Source organism: Lacerta agilis, chromosome 8 (genome assembly GCF_009819535.1).
Source record: "Lacerta agilis isolate rLacAgi1 chromosome 8, rLacAgi1.pri, whole genome shotgun sequence".
Taxonomy (NCBI): domain Eukaryota; kingdom Metazoa; phylum Chordata; class Lepidosauria; order Squamata; family Lacertidae; genus Lacerta; species Lacerta agilis.
Genome location: NC_046319.1, coordinates 56,711,721 through 56,731,121, shown reverse-complemented (window position 1 = coordinate 56,731,121; position 19,401 = coordinate 56,711,721). Strand labels below are relative to the sequence as shown.

General features: G+C 45.1%; 1 protein-coding gene across 1 annotated transcript in view; it reads left to right on the top strand.

Moving 5' to 3' along the window:
* CSMD2 (CUB and Sushi multiple domains 2) overlaps positions 1–19,401 on the top strand; it is a 512,122-nt gene that overhangs the window by 356,655 nt on the left and 136,066 nt on the right. Inside the window, 5 exon segments of the mRNA XM_033157666.1 lie at positions 525–719; positions 6,408–6,546; positions 7,114–7,301; positions 9,044–9,232; positions 10,273–10,389. Of these exon segments, the coding sequence (XP_033013557.1) occupies positions 525–719; positions 6,408–6,546; positions 7,114–7,301; positions 9,044–9,232; positions 10,273–10,389 (828 nt within the window).

The window sequence follows — 19,401 nt, the reverse complement described above, 5'->3', positions numbered from 1 at the left end:
AAAGAGACTTACAAAATGTTCAGAAACCAAGGCACAGCAGGGATCTCCTGCAGCCAATCAGAAGCCATAGAACCTGCGTTGGACATTTGGGTTCCAAAGAAGGTTCATGAACCGGAACACTCACTTCTGGGTGTGTGGCGTTTGGGAGCCAAAATGTTTCACTTGCAAGGCAATCGACTTCCGAGGTACCACTGTAAACAGAAACCCTACAACCTCTTAGAACCCTCGTGTGATGGGTTAAACACTCAGACAAGGCAACATCCCACACCCTCTCAAACCATCCTAGATGAACCTAATGCAAACCTAATGTAGCCAGCAGCAGAGCTAGCAGGTCCTTGCAAACAAAGATGGGATGTAAGTCTCTTCCAGTGGCCAGAAGAGCTAGTGTTGGGTCCAGGATTACAGACTGGTTTGTTACTGGAGAAAGATCCATGAATATAGATGCCTATAAACTGTTGGTTATTTGCACTTCCACCGGAAGGGAAATGCTTTTGTTTATCTGCCATCTTGTTGCTTCCTTCCAGCCTTCAGACACAACGAGTGCCCTGATCCGGGTGTGCCCGTTAATGGCAAGCGTTTTGGTGACAGTCTGCAGCTTGGCAGTTCAGTGTCCTTCCTGTGTGATGAGGGATTCATCAGGACACATGGCTCGGAGACCATCACCTGCGTCTTGAAGGAAGGCAACGTGGTGTGGGACAACTCTGTGCTGAGATGTGAAGGTGAGCTGCCAAACTGGCATGTCATGTTCTTGATTGGGGTACAGACAAGGTAGGGGGCCTGGAGAAGTTTGATATTTGCCTCTTCCAGTACAGACTTGCCTGGGTGTGGATTTGAACTTGTTTCTCTGATGGCTTTCATACTTCCCAAGTGTGGTTTTTTTTTTGTTTTTTTGTTTTTTGCTCAAAAGGCTTTTCAAAATGGAATTCAAAATGTGTGTTTTGAAATAAAATGTGTACTTTGAGGAGAAGATACATTTGGAAATGTGTATTTTGGGAGAAATTGCATTTAAAATATGGATTTATTTTAAATGCACCCATGCATGTGATTTCCCCCCCCCTTCATGCAACAAATGAGTAAAACAAATTGTAAGAGGCATATAGAAGTGGGAAGAGAGAACTATAAAAGAAAACAGACGTCTCTATTTATAGCAAATTCTAAGTGGGAAGGCTGTGAGACTATCTCCAGAACAGATGTATTTACTTCATATGACATAAACTGAGGTATGCAGCTCCTTGCCACAAGGAAACAATGAAATTTAGCCATTCCCAAAGATGGATCTGTAGAAAAAGACAGGAGTACCTGTTAGGTAGTGGGTGGACACAGCAGACGACACAGTGATTTTCAAGCAGCTATTGTTTATTCTCAGGCTGGAACAGAAGTGAGCTGAAGAGCTCCGCAGCCTCCTTATATAGAACTCAGCTACAAGCAACAGTAACAACTTTCTGTAGTTCCCCAATCCCTGAACGTCACTTTCAATCCCTCATTTGCATGTGCGGACCTGAGTGAAAACTGCAGCAGAATGAACTATATACACGCACCCCTAGTGGCCTAGGGTGAGAACTTCAATACATAACAGTACCCTCTCTACCCTTTCTACCTTCAGCGCCCTCTTGAGATCGCTAACTATTACAGAGGCCTACCAGCCGCAAAAGATTGACACAGGGGCAGAGATAGACCAAAATGGAGGCAGATGCAGAAAGTTTGGCACAATTAGCTGTCAATTACTGATATCTAATGCATCTTTGAAAATTTCATGTTGGACATTCTAATATACGCATGCAGAACATCCTATATAGTAATAGTGAATTCCTTCTCTGAGTGTAGCTCCTTATGCAGCTAAAAGAGCCCCACCCACACTTTTGAGGGCAGCATAGGCAAGCTCCAGTCCTGGTCCACAGTGCAAACTTTACAGTGGTAGTATACAAAAAGCCTTAGTCTTCACATTAATAAACTGTTGGGGTGAATGTACCCTTTTCTTATCTTTCTGGTTAATTGAGTAAGAGTGTTTACCTTCTGGCCCTTTAAGAATAGTTGCACACTATTCCAGAGCTTTTCCAACACACAGTGTAGTCCTGTGGAAATTAATGGACCTAACTTATTCATGTTCATTCATTTCAGTGGGTCTACTCTGAGTAGGAGGGGCATTGGATACAACCCTCAGTGTCTGGATGTACATGGCAGCTGCTACCAGAAGAAAGGCTTTCAGGGTTGTTATGTACTGAGTTGAATAGGATCCAAACTGCAGCAGTCTGATTGGCCCTAGAACAATAGGATTGAGATTGCAGCAGTCTGACTGGTCCCAGAACAATAGGATTGACATTGCAGCAGTCTGATTGGTCCCAGAACAATAGGATTGAGATTGCAGCAGTCTGATTGGTCCGCAGGAGCCACCCAATCCAGCTCCAGGTGGAAGTGAATCTGCACTCTGATTGGCATACAGGAGTATCCCGGAATTAGCCAATCATGTGGGGCCCATTGTGTAAATAGTGTATATAAAGCAAACGTTTTGGGGAAACTGCATTCCTCACTACTATGAGCTGAATAAAGAGCATGAAATTCACACTCGACTCCGAGTATATTTCAAGGGTTTTGTTCAAGGGATGGATCTGAAGCTTATCAATGGCCTTAGGACATATTTTATCTGAAGCTTATAGCTTTTGGCATGCAGAAGTTAGATTTCTTGTGATCCATCACTCTGCATTGCAGGCATACAATTTGGGAAAGAAAGAAAGAAAGAAAGAAAGAAAGAAAGAAAGAAAGAAAGAAAGAGCAGTTAAAGTGATAGCAAATTAAAGTCTCTGATAGAACATATCTCCGCTCGGGCAAGTTGCTCTGTGAGCCTTAACATTTTCTGTTACAGGAAAACCAAGTGAAATGAAAATAAGTTGTTACAAATTTAAAGGCTTCCGCCTGCCCTTTATTCTCTGAGAAAGATGCTAGTGCGTGATATCTTTGCAATCGTTTGAATACAGATGTGCCAAACTCTTGAGAAATAATTCTAGTAATTGGTTCTCCGAGTCTTTAATGTCAATGGGCAACATCACAAAGTGTGGGAGGCTCATTAGGAACATACCCTGATGCATGGAGGGATCTGTCCTTGTTCCGTAGTACCAGAACAAGTCAGTAACTAAGGGGGGTGCAACAGCAGCCCCCCAAAAATACTACAAAGGCCCACCACAACCATCTGTGTTGCTGGCCATTAGCACACATTTCAGAAACACTGAACATTTCCTGCATTTAACCCTTGCTTAGCTGGTCACCTGTATTCATCTTAAGTAAGCTGTTTTAACCTTCCTACTTAATTAGTGCAGCTTATACCTGTGGTCCTCCAGATAGCCATCACCCCCCGGCCAGCATGGTTTGTGGTTGGGGGTTATGGCAGTTGTGGTCCAGCAACATTGGGAGGGTCCCATGTTGCCCATGCCTGATTTAATGAGAATAGAGCCAGCCCTACCATTTGACAGAATGAAGTAGACATGCTCCACCCTCTACATTTTGGAATGCCAGGCTGAGGTCTGAGATGGTGAACTGCATCAGTGGATCATATTGCGATAGCTTGCCAAAGAGGAGGTACCTTCTCATCCAGTTACTGGAATGACGGAATTTGTTGTTTTGCTCTCTTCTCTTTCATTTCTATTCCAGAATACCATCAATACTGTCAGAAAATGCCTGTGGCTTTATTTGTTTACTCATTTTAATTACTTTCATTCACTTAATGTGAATTTTAACTCCCCCTCCTCCCATCACTGCCTTTGGTATAATATTGCATACACCTACCTCCTCGCTTTCTCTTTAAGTGGTGGGGAGAAATGAATAAAATATTTCGAAAAAATTAAAACTGCTTTTCATCTCTGGGAAGCTTTGATAACCCCACCAATATTAACGTGTACTCCTTTATCGCCCATCTCGTTGACTCGCCTTTGACTCGCCCTCCAGTGTGAGCTCAATTAAATGTGAGTCCTAATTAGCTCCTTTTTTAATTAAGTAAGAGGGGAGAAGTCTGTCTAGAATATTTAAAGTGCTGTTTGACATTTGAATAAAAAAATCAGCAGAGAGACCTAGCAAGGTTGATTGAGATTCCATCGGGAGAGAGGATAGTGTAGCCACCAAAAATTATCCTGGGTTTCTACAAAAGCTGAAAGGAACCCTGTATAGAATTTGGAAGCTGTTCCTTACACCACCCATCTGGGAATTTCAGTAGAGGCTAGAGGATCTTCAATAAGATGAGTGATTCCCCACCCCTCATAGATATTCTAGGCACCCCCAATTTGTCATCTGGATCCATGCACATCCCACCGGCCAATAAAATTTAAATTACATTTAGACTGTCTTCATCACGTGAAAAATCAAGATCAGCCAAAATGTTAAGATTACTGAAGTGTCTCTGGTGGGGTTTCACAAAACTGCAGGTGGGACAGAATCACTTAGGTAGGCCCACCTCAAAGTTTATTGGTTTCTGCCTTTGGGGAAAGACTAACTTTGCATGCAGAAGTTCCCAGCTGCAATCTCTGGTATATCCAGGTAGGTCTGAGAAAGCTGGCAGTCAGTGCAGACAGTGCAGAGCTAGATGGGCCAATAGTCTGGCTTAGGATAAGACAGTTTCCTATGTCCATAATATGGGGAAGAGCTATGCATGCGGCTACTTATTTGTTGATTTATTTAGTCATCTGTATCCCACATTTTTCTTCAAAGAGCTCAATGTTGCATGTATGGTTCTCCCTCTCCTCATTTAAACCCTACAACAGTCCTGTGAGGTAGGCTAGTCTGAGAGGCAGTGACTGCCCCAAGGTCACCCAGTCAGCTTCATGGTCAAGTGGGGATTTGAACCCTGGCCTCCCAGGTCTTAGTCTGACATACTAACCACTACATCACACTATAAGGACATCATGCTTCTCTGAAACTATATGAACACTCTTATAGGGATATTTCCAAAATCCTTCACATCTACACCTCACTGGCTCTCTGCAGGTAGAACAGGAAATGTCCCCTTTCAGAAACCCTGGAAAACTCTGCCAGTCAACATAGACAGTAATGAACTCGATGGACCCATGGTCTGGCTCAATGTACAGCTGCTTCCTGTTTTCTTATATGGGGAAGAGGAGCATCCTTTTGTGGGCTCACTATGTGGCAGAGGTGCTCCCTTTCCAACTCTTCCAGTCCTGACAGAATAGTTAGAGCAGGAGCAGAAATCTGGTGCCCTCCAGGTGTTTCTGGACTACAACTCCCATCATCCTTCATCGTTGCCAATGCTTACTAGAGCAAATGGGACATCTAGAGGGCACCAGGTCTCCAGTCCTGAGCCGCTGGAGAGTTTTGATCCATGTAGCATGGTAAATAAAGTGTGAATCAGTAAACCCAGGAACCACTCATAAGATTAACCTAGGACATATCTGCAGTTCTGCTAACCATGCCAGATGGGGGCAGAAGGCAGGGGGAGGGAGTGCCAGCTGGAGCTAGTACAACAACCATAGCTGATGCCATCATGTGACAGGAGTGGGGTCAACTCAAAATCCAATGGATCTCCTTCTCCCTGTGCCTGGAATGCTCCATTTGGCAAATGAAAGGGAGAGCCCTGCCCTGGTGGAGTGACACTTCTGCTCAATCCATGCACAAACCAGCCTGGCACAAAGAGAGTCTGGATTGCTCTATTACTGTTTTAAGGTTTTTCTGTTGTAACCCAATGCTGATGATTGCACGTGAGCTTAAAATGGGGTGGCCCACCTCCAACATCCCTCTGTTTACCAACTCCACTTCTGATCTTTGCATATGGAGTGACATTGGTGAACATTGGGGGTGAGTCTTGCATGCCCCCCCATATTAAGCCCCCATATGTTTAGCTAGATACTTGTATAAAGGTTACCCTTCTTCTGAAGTGTTAGGATGATCAGATGAGGATGGGTCCCTGTCCCTTAACACAAGCACAAAAAGGGAGACTTTGGAAGAACTGAAGCTTGTCAGATGTGGGGAAAGAAGTTGCTCCGGCAGAATTTCCCGCCTCCTCAGAACAATTCAAACTAAATGACTGGTTTGGTTTTGTACACACTGTGTGTATGTGTGGTTGGGGAGGGCTAAAATGCTTTCCCATTTTACCGCACCATTGCAGGCCTTGCAATTGTAAGGGAGAATTTAAACAATTCTCAAGGTGTGGCCTTACTTCTGCCAAGGTTATTCTGAGAGGCGGCCTGTTGACAGCCACCACTTTTCCTCTCCAGAATCCCCTTTGGTATGATGGTGTATGAAAAGGTGGGGCTGTTCTGGGCATTTGGGGTTGAAAGTAAATAGTGGTTATTGGGAGCCTTCTGTGAGGCATGTGGCTTGGGAGAGGGGGCATAAATGTGGGTGTGCAGCTGGCACTGATCTATTGGCCTAAGATTTGTATTTTTGCTCCCCTCCCCACACGCGGACAGCTCCATGTGGTGGCCATCTGACCTCTCCAAGTGGAATGATATTGTCTCCCGGCTGGCCTGGATTCTACAAGGATTCTCTGAACTGTGCATGGGTCATAGAAGCTCAACCAGGATACCCTATCAAAATTACATTTGACAGGTGGGTGCTATTATGATTTATTCCAACCAAATCACTTTCAAAGTGCAAAAATAAATTTTAGAATAAACTAAAACAGTGTGGTTGCCAGATACCTGAGAACTGTGTGTACCTGGCAAGCCTGAGATCTATAGGTGGCCCTTGGAATGTTCTGTTTCAAATAAACTTTCGCCCCTTTAAGAACATACAAAGCTTCCTTATACCAAGTCAGACCATAGTTCCATTTAGGTCAGTCTTGTCTGCACTGGCAGACAGTAGTTCTCCAGCATTTCAGATGGGTTTCTTTCACTGCCCAACCTGGAGATGCCAGGGATCAAGCCTGATATGGTGTGTGTGCCTTTTGTGGGGTTGGAATGCAGCCTACTGTACAGGATTTGTATCTGTGGGTCCTCCCACTTTCGCCTTTGGCCCTTGCCCCTACTGGCACACAGGCCCCAGAAAGCGGCTGACGAGGAAGTGTGTTCCATCAGCGGAAAAATATTCCGCAACCCTGGTTTAAAAGAAAGGGACGGGCAAATGGGGACGCAGGGAGTTGTTGTTTTTACAGGCACTTCTCTCGCCCCATTGCAGATTTAAGACAGAGGTGAATTACGACACACTGGAAGTGCGCGATGGCAAGTCCTACTCGTCACCCTTGATAGGCGTCTATGACGGCACTCAGGTCCCCCAGTTCCTCATTAGCACCAGCAACTTCCTTTACCTCCTCTTCACAACTGACAAGAGCCACTCTGATGTCGGCTTTCAAATCCGCTATGAAAGTAAGTCAGGAAATGCAGGCAATTACGCCCTCACCAGTGTCATAAAATAACTCCTTATAACTGTCTGGAATATGCCCCCCACCCCCACATTCATCTGCTTTCCTTGGTTTGTACTATTGATACCAAATGTTAGAAGACCTTGAAATTCTTTCGTGTCAGTCACAGCCTGTATATGGGGGACTCAGTAATGAAGCTTGGTGTAGGGTGGGGACTTAGTGCTGAATGGAAATGAGAGAGTGATGGAGGCTTCCAGGAAATATTTTGTAGATTCTTTGGCTCTTGGGTCCAGTCATGTGGTGATATATCATTCTTCCTCATAGTTTTCTAGATCAGTCTTCCCTTGCCAGATGCCCTCCATTATTATTATTTTGGACTACAATTCCCATCATTCCTGACTATTGGCCATGTCAGCTGGAATGATGGGAAGCTGTAGTTCATAATATCTGGTGATTTCCAGGCTGGGGGAAACTGATTCCAAACCAGATTCAGTCTGTATTCTTTTGAGGATGTCAAATAAGCATCTTACAAAAATAGTCTGTCCTGCTCAAATTTACATCAGGAACAATCCATCTCTCACTAGCTGGCTCCCCTCTTTGATTTAATTTTTAACACACACCCTCCACACACACACACAAGCGAAACATTTTGTAGAATCTTGAAATGAAATGGCAGGACAGCTTTATATCTAAACCTGTATCTAAAGACGTTGGAGAATTTTGGCAGAAACAGAAATGAAAGAATGGAATTTCCAATGTTTGCTTCTGGAGCAGAAATCAAACCAACAAATACGATCATAGAGTTGTAAAGCTGGTAGGGACTCCAAGAGTCATTTAGGTCAACCGCCTGCAATGCAGGAATTGCAGCTAATCATAATTCAGCCCTTAAACGCTATGCAATGATATGTAATTGATCACTGCTCCCACCCCAATTTGCATTATGTTTCCCTTGCATAGTTTCAGGCATTTTTTTCAATTTCCTGTTATATTACCAGATCAGAAGGAAAGCAACCTCATTTCCAAAGTGTATCATGTCCCCTTAATGATCAGCTGGCAGCCCAACATGATGTATATTTACTCAAAAGTAAATCCGTTGAGTTCCATGGAATTTACCGATAATCCCCAGTAAATGTACAGAGGATTGCAGCCCAAGACAGAGTCCTATTGACAGAGCCAGCCTGCCCATAACACAGGGTGTAACCACCCACCTCAGGTGGTGGAAGTGCAGGAGGCAGCACTCTGCCCACCCCAGCACTTCCACCAACTAGAGGGAGGGGTTCCAGCATGTAGCATTTCAGCTCATCTTCCCTGCCCTCAGACGGAGAAGCCGAGAGAACAGCCATACTTTGAGGAGGACCCCAGTTCCTGCCAAGTACTGTGGAATTGGGGTGCAGCAGGGTGGCCCAGGAGGCAGCAATTCCTATTTTGCTTCAGGTGGGGAAACAGGGTGGGCCATCCCTGCTTATTGTGCAGAGTTATGTCTATCTCTGAGGTGTGATTCTCTCCCCACCCCCGCTTCTGCCTTGAAGCTGAGTCAATGTGATAAGCAAGTAAATTTAAGACAATGTGATATCCAATTAAACTTAAGTATTTCTCTTATTTTGTTATCACTCTAGTATCTTTTGGTTGTGAAGTGGCTTATAAATCTGCAAATAAATAAGCAGAAATGTAGCGTTTAATGCTTTCAATGGCCAAATAATGTGCCCAGGACTATCAGCCAAACCTCTCCCTCTGTGTTCTTTGCAGCGGTAAAACTCCAATCGGACCACTGCCTGGACCCAGGGATTCCTGTCAGTGGGCAACGACATGGGGACGATTTCTATGTGGGGGCCTTGGTGACCTTCAGCTGTGATCCAGGCTACACCTTGAGTGACAATGAAGCTTTGGAGTGTGAACCTAATTTTCAGTGGAGCAGGCCTCTTCCTAGCTGCGAGGGTAAGAGCTGAGCATTGAAAAGCTGAAAAGGTTGGGCTTGAAGAAGAATAACAACAGAGCGCTACGCCATTGGCCCCATCCATCCTTCTCTCCTGCTCATCATGAAGCAAAATGGCTTATAGCCTTGTTTCCAATATAGCTGATATGTTTCTCTTCTCTTTTGCTGTTTTCTTTATTCTGCTTGTTACCATAACCAATTCTTATTCATGTAAACCTTAGGGAACTAGGATTATCTAATTCAAGTATCCCGACTCTGGTGACAGATTCCTCTTCTTCAGGGGATGAGGCCAGGGTTCAGAGTGGAATAGAGTATTGCCGTCAGGCCCAGTCATGGATTATATACATACTAAACCAGAAGCACTTGCGTCAGAGAAGGTGCCAGTAGTCTCTTGACTCTCTGTTGCTTTCCTCTCTGACTTGGGGGCTACAAAATTAACAAAATGATCAGTAGAAGCAGTTAAGAACAGGTTTTAAAACATTGAAAAATAATTAAATTAAATGATGAGCTAAAAAACAGATTAAAACACCGGCCAACATTCTGCATACCTGGGTAGACGTGTGTAAACAATGTTTTTAGCAGGTGCTGAAAAGAGTGCAGAGAAGGCCTGATATGAATAGAAAATTGGGGTGTGTGGACACTTTAAAACCCCACAAAAGTAAGGCAGAAGTAAACCAAAATTAACTGAGAGGGGATGGAAAAACAGGGCAGCGCCAGGGGCCACCTATGAGATTGCCTTACCCCACATGTGCCCACACAACAGCTTCAGTCAATGGAACAGTTCAAGCAGGTGCCTTCACTGTCCTCCTTACCCCTTGTTGTCCTCCAGTCAGCAATGCTGTGGTGGTGGGGACATCCCTTCAGGACTGCTAAATCATCATAAAGGCTGTCCAATAGCATCAGGCTGCCTAGCCCAAGCAAGGCTGAAAACCAGGCAGCAGCTGGGAAGGTGCTTGGGTCTTTGCTAAGCAAGTGCTCCTCCCTCCCCACCTCTGAGAGCTCTGGCTTTAATGTCTCCTCTTCTTCTCTTGCTTGATCACAGCTCTCTGTGGAGGCTATGTCCGTGGTTCCAGTGGCACCGTGCTTTCTCCAGGCTTCCCGGATTTCTACCCCAACAATTTGAACTGCACTTGGGTTATAGAAGCTTCTCATGGCAAAGGTAACTCACATGACATGCTCCCACCTTTTGTCCCACGGGGGGGGGGGGGGGGTGGAAAAAAAGGATCTAGCTTTGTGGGTCTCCAGTTGCTCCTCAGAGCAGGGAGGTGTCCCCCACCACATTTTCTGAAGTTACCATGAAGTGGAAGGACTAAAAACTTACTCTGGAGTAACATAGTGCAAAAGGTACATCCCTCTGTGGTTCAAGTCCCAGCGCAGCCTATTGCCTACTTCTGCAGTATGGAAATACTAATACTACAATGCTGTTGTAATAGTTGTCAGATAGTGTATTGGCTTTGAAATGCACTGCAGCAATTATAAATACGGTGATATTGATAGTACCTCCACGAATGATAAAACTGAAGGAATAGCAGTTTCCCTTGTTTTAGAAGAAAATGAAAGGCTGTGCTCAAAGACAGCATGAAGCAAGGAGCTCTATACCTGCTCCCTGTCTTTTGTGGCATGCCCCTCAAACAAGAACCAAACTCTCTCCTATTTCCTAATTCCTCAGTTTTACACTGTGCTGAAGTGGAATGGAATGTGGAACTGCAATAGATAGGCAGGCATTTCCTGCCTTTTGTATTTTTGCAATCTTCCAACACTGTTTTCCTGACCTCCTTAATGCTTTCCTTCTAATCACCTTCCCCCTGTGATGGGGTGCAGTCACACCCTTTCCTTCTAATCACCTTCCCCCTGTGATGGGGTGCAGTCACACCCTTTCCCCTGTACCCCTCTGGCTGTGGTATTAATCTGCTGCAGGCCACACTTGCACACCCTGCCCTCAATGCAGTTCCCCAGCCGCATAGGATTTGCTGGTTCCTCTGCTAATTCATGCTGGTTTGGGACAAAGTTGGGACTTGAAGAAATGCTGCTACAAACAGCCAGATTTTTAAAAGGGGAAAGAGAGAGGAAATCAGGCACATAAGTGCACATTAATTTTGAGCTGCATTCAGCAGCTCTGCTCTTCGAGTTATGCTAGATACCAGCACAATGGGAGCCGCTATCAATCAGTTCTGTGATGCCAATTGTATTAAGGCAGATAAACCAGTCACTGAAAAGCGCAACGCATTAGTGCAGGCGTTACACACTGTGCAAGGTACCCCACAGAGCAGGAGCAATCCACTCTTCATTAATCCACTCAGCCCTGGATTCTCTCTTCTGATGAGAGGCCTCCCATTATCCTACCGCTATGCTTAACGTGCAGCACACAGAGCCTGACACTCTCCCGTAAGATGTAATTCGTGCAGCTCCTTGTTTTCCTGAAGATCAAAGAGCGGCTTCCGACCACCCTACGTGAGCAGCATCTGCAAGCCATGTGGGGCCATGTGATGTGGATCCCAGGACACCTCTGCTTGAAATTGTTCATTTTGGGAAAGGCTGTGGGGCCTTTTGTATCAGCCTTAGGGGGCCAGAGTGAATTATGAAGAGTGGAGCCGATATGGTTGGTGTAAGCTGTCATGTCCCAAGAACCATTCAAAAGCCCTTGGGAAGCAGATGGAATCAGAAGCTCACGAAGGGGGTGGGAACTGGCAGTGCAGGCAAGAGTCCAGTCTGTTACTCACATCCAGGAGCACAAACACAGAAGAAATATTGAAGGCAGTCAAATACAGAGTTTTCAGGACCTTGGACAGGTCAACAGAGCGCTGATCACTACCAACAACATCTGAGCTCAAAAGTGACCCAAACCAGCTTTCCTGACTTGGGAGAGGAGGACTTTTAATGACTAGTCCTTGATCCTGAAGCCAAGTACACTTTCACCTATCCACTTGCCATCACCTGGAGCACTACCTGCATTGAAGAGCAGGAACTGGAGCCCATGACATAACTAGCAGGGAAGGCTCTCATTCCATGGGAGAGTTTGGCTCAGACAGTGCTGTTTCTGGGGTGTCCTTGTTCAAGGGTCTTGTGCTCCAGGGGCTTCTGTCTGTCAGGTTCAAGCTCACTATCAGAATTAAAGCCAGTGCTGTTGTCTTTAGTGCTGACTTCGGCCTTATCCACACCCCTGTTTGCCCCACCGCTTTCCCCTGAATTGGAGCAAAGAGCAGACAGGTTTTCTGCAGATTGCTGTTTGTTCCAATTTAGCACTAAAGAGCAGGTTTTCCAGGGGAAAGCAGTTGACAGAGCCAAAGCGAAACCTTTCAGTTCCATGCCTAGAAAGCACAGGTCAAGTGGAAAAAAGCTCGGACCCCTGCTTTCTAGGCACAGGACAAGCAGAAGTGTGGGCGAGCACTTACTCAACTGGGCTACCTCATTTCCACCCATGTCTGAGTCCTATCTGAAGCCCAGGGTGAGTAATGAGCCTTTCTTAGTACAATATGAAAGTAACTGGAGAAAAATCCAGTCACAAACTACTGTGCTAAACTAGGAGTGGAAAACCTTCAGCTTGATGGCCACATTACCTGGAGGCAACCTGCAGAGGCAGTATTGTTTGCCTCCATGCTCTGCTTATGAGTGCCTAATGCATTTTACTGGCTCCTGTTGCAGCATGTGTCTTTATAGATTAAATGGCCTTTTGGTACCTTCCAGTGCATGAGTCTGTGCTAAGGAATATAAAGGCCCATCAGAATTGGGAAGGGGCAGCTCACCTTAATCTAGGGGTGCAGAACCTGTGACCCTTCGACTGTTGTTGGCCTCTTGTTCCCATGAGCCACAGGTAGAATGGCCACTGGTCTTGGATGATGAGAGTTATAGCCTGACCACATCTGGAGGGCCACAGGTTCCCCATCCCTGCCTGAATCCTGTTATTGGGGCACAGCAGATCATACCATGAAGTGCAGCAAGCAAAAGGTCCTGCCCTGGGATGAAGCCAGTCTCTTGGAATTATTCATTTTAGGGCAGCTAATCCTGAAGCTTTGTACTGCCAGACAATCTTTCAGAGCTGAGCTGCAGGCAGCCATTGAGTGGGAGCCAGGAGTTCACACCAAGGTCAGAGACGGGTGTCAAGAAGCAAATCAGAAACCAATAGCAAGAGGCCAGCAATGATGATTGCTGCTCAGGCAATGTCCCAGCCTGAAGAGGAAGATTTTATTATTATTTTTTTAAACAGAATTTATTAGCATTTTCATAATATAACACAAACCCAACCCCACACCTACAAATACAAAAACAAATACAAATACACATAAAGTCAGGATTCTTCTTCTTATTTATAACCTTACAAAAAAAAATTTCTAGTTCTGAATCTTGACGCTTGACTTCCCCCGCCTTTTCACCTTCGGTTTTAATTCAATATACTATTTCCTTAACAACTTTTCTCTGTAAAAAATTTAACTTTACTTTAAAAAAAGGAAAACATACTTATCTCAATCTTTGCATTATACCTTAAATCATAACCAAATATTCTTATAGCTAAACTTATTTCTTCTGTCCTTTATCATGCTGCTTTTAACTTAAAATTCAATATCTCCTTACTTATTTAAAATAAACTTATCATTAACAGACTTCACACTCTGACTTCGGATACCATGGCAGACCATTTAGATTATACATTTAATACTTCAACCCACTCCCCCTCTATCCATTGTCTTTTTCTGTCTTTCTCCAGCGCCAAATCTCCCATTATCTTCCTCCAAGTGTCCACAGATCCAGGCAGCATCCACAGCAAACCCCGCATCGAGCCTCAGGGCGTTTCTCATCTGCATTCTGGGCTCCTCCGTTTCTTTTGCTTCTTCTTCTTGTAAAAATTCTAATTCTATGTCCCTTGCCCCCGAGCTGCCACCTCGGAGTCTGGATATTGTAGGTTTTTCCCATTTCCGGTTGCTTTTCCCGGATTTGCCCAGCCATCTCAGACCATCTTTCAAACGCCCCTCCCAGCTCTTTGCCAAGGCATGATTCCATTGTGTAGAACTTTTGAAAAGCCTCCTCTGTGGAAAGTAGATCTTTTTTATGAATAATTCCACTCAAGACTTGTAGTTTCCGATTAAGCAATTCCATCTGCAAAACAGTGAGCTTTTCCTCATCCTTTAAATCTGAGTTCGATGCCAGTGTGAGCGCGAAGTCCAGCATTTTAAGAGAGAGGGTGAGTGTCAGATTTCAGTTCCTGTCTCTTCCTTCCTTTGTTTCAAATTTTTCCCACGACAAACCAAGTCGCCGCCATTTCTCCGAAGCCGGAGTATAAAGACCAAAACTTCAAACGGAGATATTTTTTCCCCAGTTAACCCCCGAAGGGAGATCTCAACAAACTCAGTTTTCAAATTCCAAATACTTTCTATTGATTGTTGTGGCAGCAGTCACTTAAAGAGTTAATTTCTTTCACCAGCCGAAGGGAGGGAGGCGGGCTGCCTTTCTTCTTTCCCCCAGAGCGTTCCAGGAAAACAAAGAGTCAATCAATTACTCACAGCCTCTGGGTTCTTATCAGCTCCTTAATGACAGGTAGAACTTAGACGCTCATCACAGGCTTAGCCGCCGCATTTCCATCCCGGTTGGGGCATGTCCCCTATAGCCCGGCTCCGTCGTCCCTTCACCCCCACTCCCCCTTTACAGGGGGTGCGGGGGAAGGGTTCAGAGCCACAACGGGCACAGCCGGGGAGCCCAGGATGCGAGACGCTCTTCCCGCACCCCAACCGGAGCCCCGCTATGCGGCTGCAGGGCTCCTAACCCCCGGAATGAACTGGGTGCTTCGCAGCCGAAGCATCCCACGACCACCCATAATGGCGTCAGCCGCCGGAAGCCGGATTTTATTAGTCCCTCTTGTTGGGGAGAGCCAGGCCCTTGTGGGGCAGGAGAGAGAATGTGGGCAATTATCCTGGACCTCACCCACGAAGAGGGTGAAATAAAGTGCAATGTTGCTGATTTTCAAAACAATCAGAACGTTCCCCCCACTCCCAATGTAATAATACTGGTCAGTGTTTCACCCCGTTGCAGAAGTATTTTCAGTGTTTTGAGTTTTCCCCACAACTCCAATGGCTGGACTGTTGACATAAGGATCTGTTCATTGGCCTATTGTTCCACCAGCAAATTTAATCAACATTTAGCCCAATACACTCTATCCCTCCTCTCCTCTGCTGATTGACTGACAGCTCCATTGACCTGTCCCCCAGCCAGGCTGTCACCCTGGCCAAGAACAGCAAGGGACACTTCCTGGCTCTGCCACAGCCTTAGACTTTGTATCTGATGTGTTTATTAGTTGATGGAACATGATCCCGGAGGTGGGAGGAATTCTGCTATTTGCAAGGGACTTTTTCTGCTTTTCTCTTCCAGTTTTTGATACATTCAGTTCTTATTCAAGCATTCTACTCATCAATTCACCCAGGACACAAAGGGGGTGGATGGGAAAGAGGGATGGGCTATGTAGTCCACTGTCCAGTTCTTGACACACAGAGGCAGGTATTCCCCATTCCCCTCTGTGTCTGAAGAAGGCTCTGACACATAGGTCCCCTCCCCTCCCGCACGCATTTTCCTAGGGTCATAATCTTGCTTTATTCGCTTGGGGTTTTTACCTGCTTGCTTAGTCTTTCTGTCTCCCCGTCTCCCCACCTCCCACCCAGCTCGACTTGCACAGACTGTCAGAGAGGTTTGATGTCTCATGGTCTCCGGGAGGTACAGCAGAATCATACCCATTTGCATATCAAGGATCTTGACGTCTCTGATCCAACCTTGCAAATGTAGCCATGGCTGCCTTTGAAAACTAAGAAAGCAAAACTCTCCTTCTTACCAACCTAAAGCTAAGCACGGTGCTTCCTGTTATCCATTGGAATTAAGTTGCTAGCCTTTTAAATCCTGTGCTATCAAAGCTTTGAGGCTGCCAGCTTTTCTTCCTATACATGGTTGCTTTACAGTTAGTTAGCTGCCCCCTCCTCCTTGCTACCGCTGAATGTTGTTTTTTTTTTTATCACAACAGTCCCCAGGCACTGATCAACCCCTAAGAAGAACTGCAGCCTTTCATAGGGAGCCACTGTTGGAATACAGAACACTGTTGGTTTCAACCCAATATGATAATAAACAGGTTTTTATCCCCAGGCAAGGGGACACCCCTTAAGTAGTGTTCTGCTTTGAGTGATGTCTTCAGCAATACGGGGGCAAGGCCATGTAGCACCCTGGACAGCTCCATGCAGGGCTCTGGCTGGAGGCTTCATGAGCCCAGAGGTTGCTTCAGCAGGGATCATCCTCAAAACTGAGCCTTTCAACAGGAGTTGCAGCTCTATCTCATTTGCTACCTCATCTGCCTTTGACGAAAAGAGCCTCTTCATTTGCAAGGGCCCAGTTTCCTGTAATATTCCTTGACTTTAATGGAGCAGAGGAGAATGTGGTTTCACTAAGACTTATGAACTGGAGTCTCTCTGTTAGTGGAGGACAACATAGCGAGCTGGTGGTGCTGGCACAAGGGCTCCTCTTCCACATGTGCTTTTAGTTCGTTATGTATATCTGGGGCTGGACATGACAGCAGTTTCTAAGCTGAATGCGTCATTAATATCAGACAGGAAGAAGCCACATGATTAGCCAGGCCTAGGTGATTCAGACACTGGCGCAGCCAAATAGAAACCCCACTTCACTGGAAAGCAGTTCTCCAAATTGATTGGCAAGGTGAATCAGTGGAAGCAGATGATTAAGTAGAATTACCCTAAAATAGGGGTCATGGCTCTCACTCAAGTGGCTTTCTTAAGGATCAGAAAAATTAATACATTGATCTATTAGCAATTCATGGAACTTCCATTTCATAGATAGTATACCTTTGAATACCAGGTAACATAAGAGAAGTGACAAGGGCAGGCTATTGCTTTCATACCTCGTGAGCTTCCCAAAACCATCTGGCTGGCAGTAGTTTGGAATGGTGGGTGAAATCGACCCTTGGCATCTTGATCCCCCCAAGTCAATTATAAGCATGAAGTTCTTGCAAAGGAATGATGGGATAATAGCATGGATGCATTCTTGTAGGGCAGGAATTATTATTCTTCAAAGGTTGCTAGTCCTCATGGCTATATATTACCTCCAGAATCAGAGGCAATATGCCACTGAATACTATCTGTTGAGGGGCAAACAGCAGGACAGCACTATGCCATTGGCTACACCTCGTCGTTAATGAAGAGAGAGATGAACCACAAGTTCTAGTTTGGATAGTACGCTAATATTGGCTTAGCACAGTGTGGTATGGAAGTAAAAGAGAGAGAGAGACCAGGGAGGTGCAAAGTATTTGCAAGCTCCTCTCCCAGAGCCTACATTTTCACACTGTCCCGGTAAGCCATAACTGGCTTACTTGTTGTGTGAAGCCGGCCATTTTTTCTTTTTGCAAGCTTCTGCTTCAGCACTGGTAGCCTCCACCCACAACTGCTGCTTCCCTCCCTTTCCCAGTTGCAAGTCACATATTTGTAGTGACTGAGGTACTATCATAGCACTCCCTAGCCTATCAGATCCTGCTGCACAATGTTGTCAGTGAGGGCAAATGCGGGCAATGTGAGTAAGAGCAATGCTTCCTAGAGCAGTCATGTGGGTGATCCAAGCCAGTCAGATACATAGTGAATACGAGGATGTCGCTGTACTGCGTAACCAATCAGATATTTCTACATGGTATCATGGAGGGCCCCAACAACAACTGACAATCTCAGCACGCAGATGGATAATTCTTAAGGAGTATTGGGGGGGGGGGAGAGAGATGCATTTGGCACAGTTGATCATTTTTTTGTACCCACCGTGAGTGGATTTGGCTCAGTCCAAGGTTTTACTCGTGTTTTTAGCACCGTAGAGATAAGACTTTCCCCCATGTTCGCCTCCCAGCTGTGATTCTCTGTGCTTTTAATCTCTTTTTCTGTGTGGCCAAGAGAACTTATCTGCATTATGGACTAATGAGCTGTAAATTACAGTTTAAAAATAAATCTATTTTTAAGACATTAAAATGCATCAGAAAGAAAGAAAGAAATCCCACTATATTTGTAAGAGATTAGATAGCTCAGAATCCAGCTCGACCAATTTGTCTGGCAGGACCCGATTTTGCTAAGAATAAAAGTAAAAGCTCAGTTTCAGCAAGGAATGTTGGACCTGTTTTTAGGGCCAATGGCATGTGAAATATAAGTAAATAAAGAAGGGAATACCTTGGGTCATGTGCAGAGTGCTTTTGTCTCCACCCTTCACCACAGTGTATGTTCAGAATGATGTGCCTTACAGTATTGTTCAGTTTTTACTTCCCTGTATATCACTTAATGACAAGCTGCTAAGTGTGTCAGCCAACTCCACAGCCCTGGTGTGTGACCAGAATGCCCCTTTCAGCATGTTTTGATCTTGATGAACTGGTGTTTAAGGGAATAAGCTGCAAATCAGGACATCCCAGGTTCAAATGTTGATATGACCCTAAACTCACTCAGGGCTTAGGCAAGCCACAATCTCTCTCTGAGCCTCCCAACTGCAGGGTTGTTGTAAGAATGAGTGATATAATGAAGGTAAAGCAGTTGTGAAGTATTACTGATTACGTTTCTATCACACATCTCAGTTGCCATGATGATGCACTGGCAACACTCACATAGAGCATTTCTTCCAGCAGCCTTTGATCTATGGGGTTTCCCTAAGAGAAGCACGCTGCCTGATCCAGGGCATATTTACCCAGAAAGAAGTCTCACTTAGTTTAATACTAGAGATGTCAAGAGGATTTTTTTTAGATCCAACGCACTGAATGCAATTCCCACCCCCAACACCATTTGCAAAAGAGGATGCAAATTTGCATAACATTTGCATATGCTGTGTGCCATGTGTGCATTTGTACCCTTTTTTCACAGATGGCTGGAAGGCCGCAAATATATCAGCAACTACATGCAAATAACGTGTCTGGCAGACTGAATGTCAGGAGGTGAAGCTTTTCCCCCAAACTGTACCTCCATAAAAAAGGCTTCGTCTGTTGAATTTCTGCCTGACGCACAGCTATTAAAGACACAAGGCCAGGCATGGCATTTGCCATATTCAAAGGTGGCAGGCACGTATGTCAAAAGATTTCAGATTTACATCAACCAAGGTTCAGATGGCCACGCTTGGATAAATTGAAGCATAAATTGTTAAAAAGCAAACAGTGTATCCTAAGAGCATTTGTAGT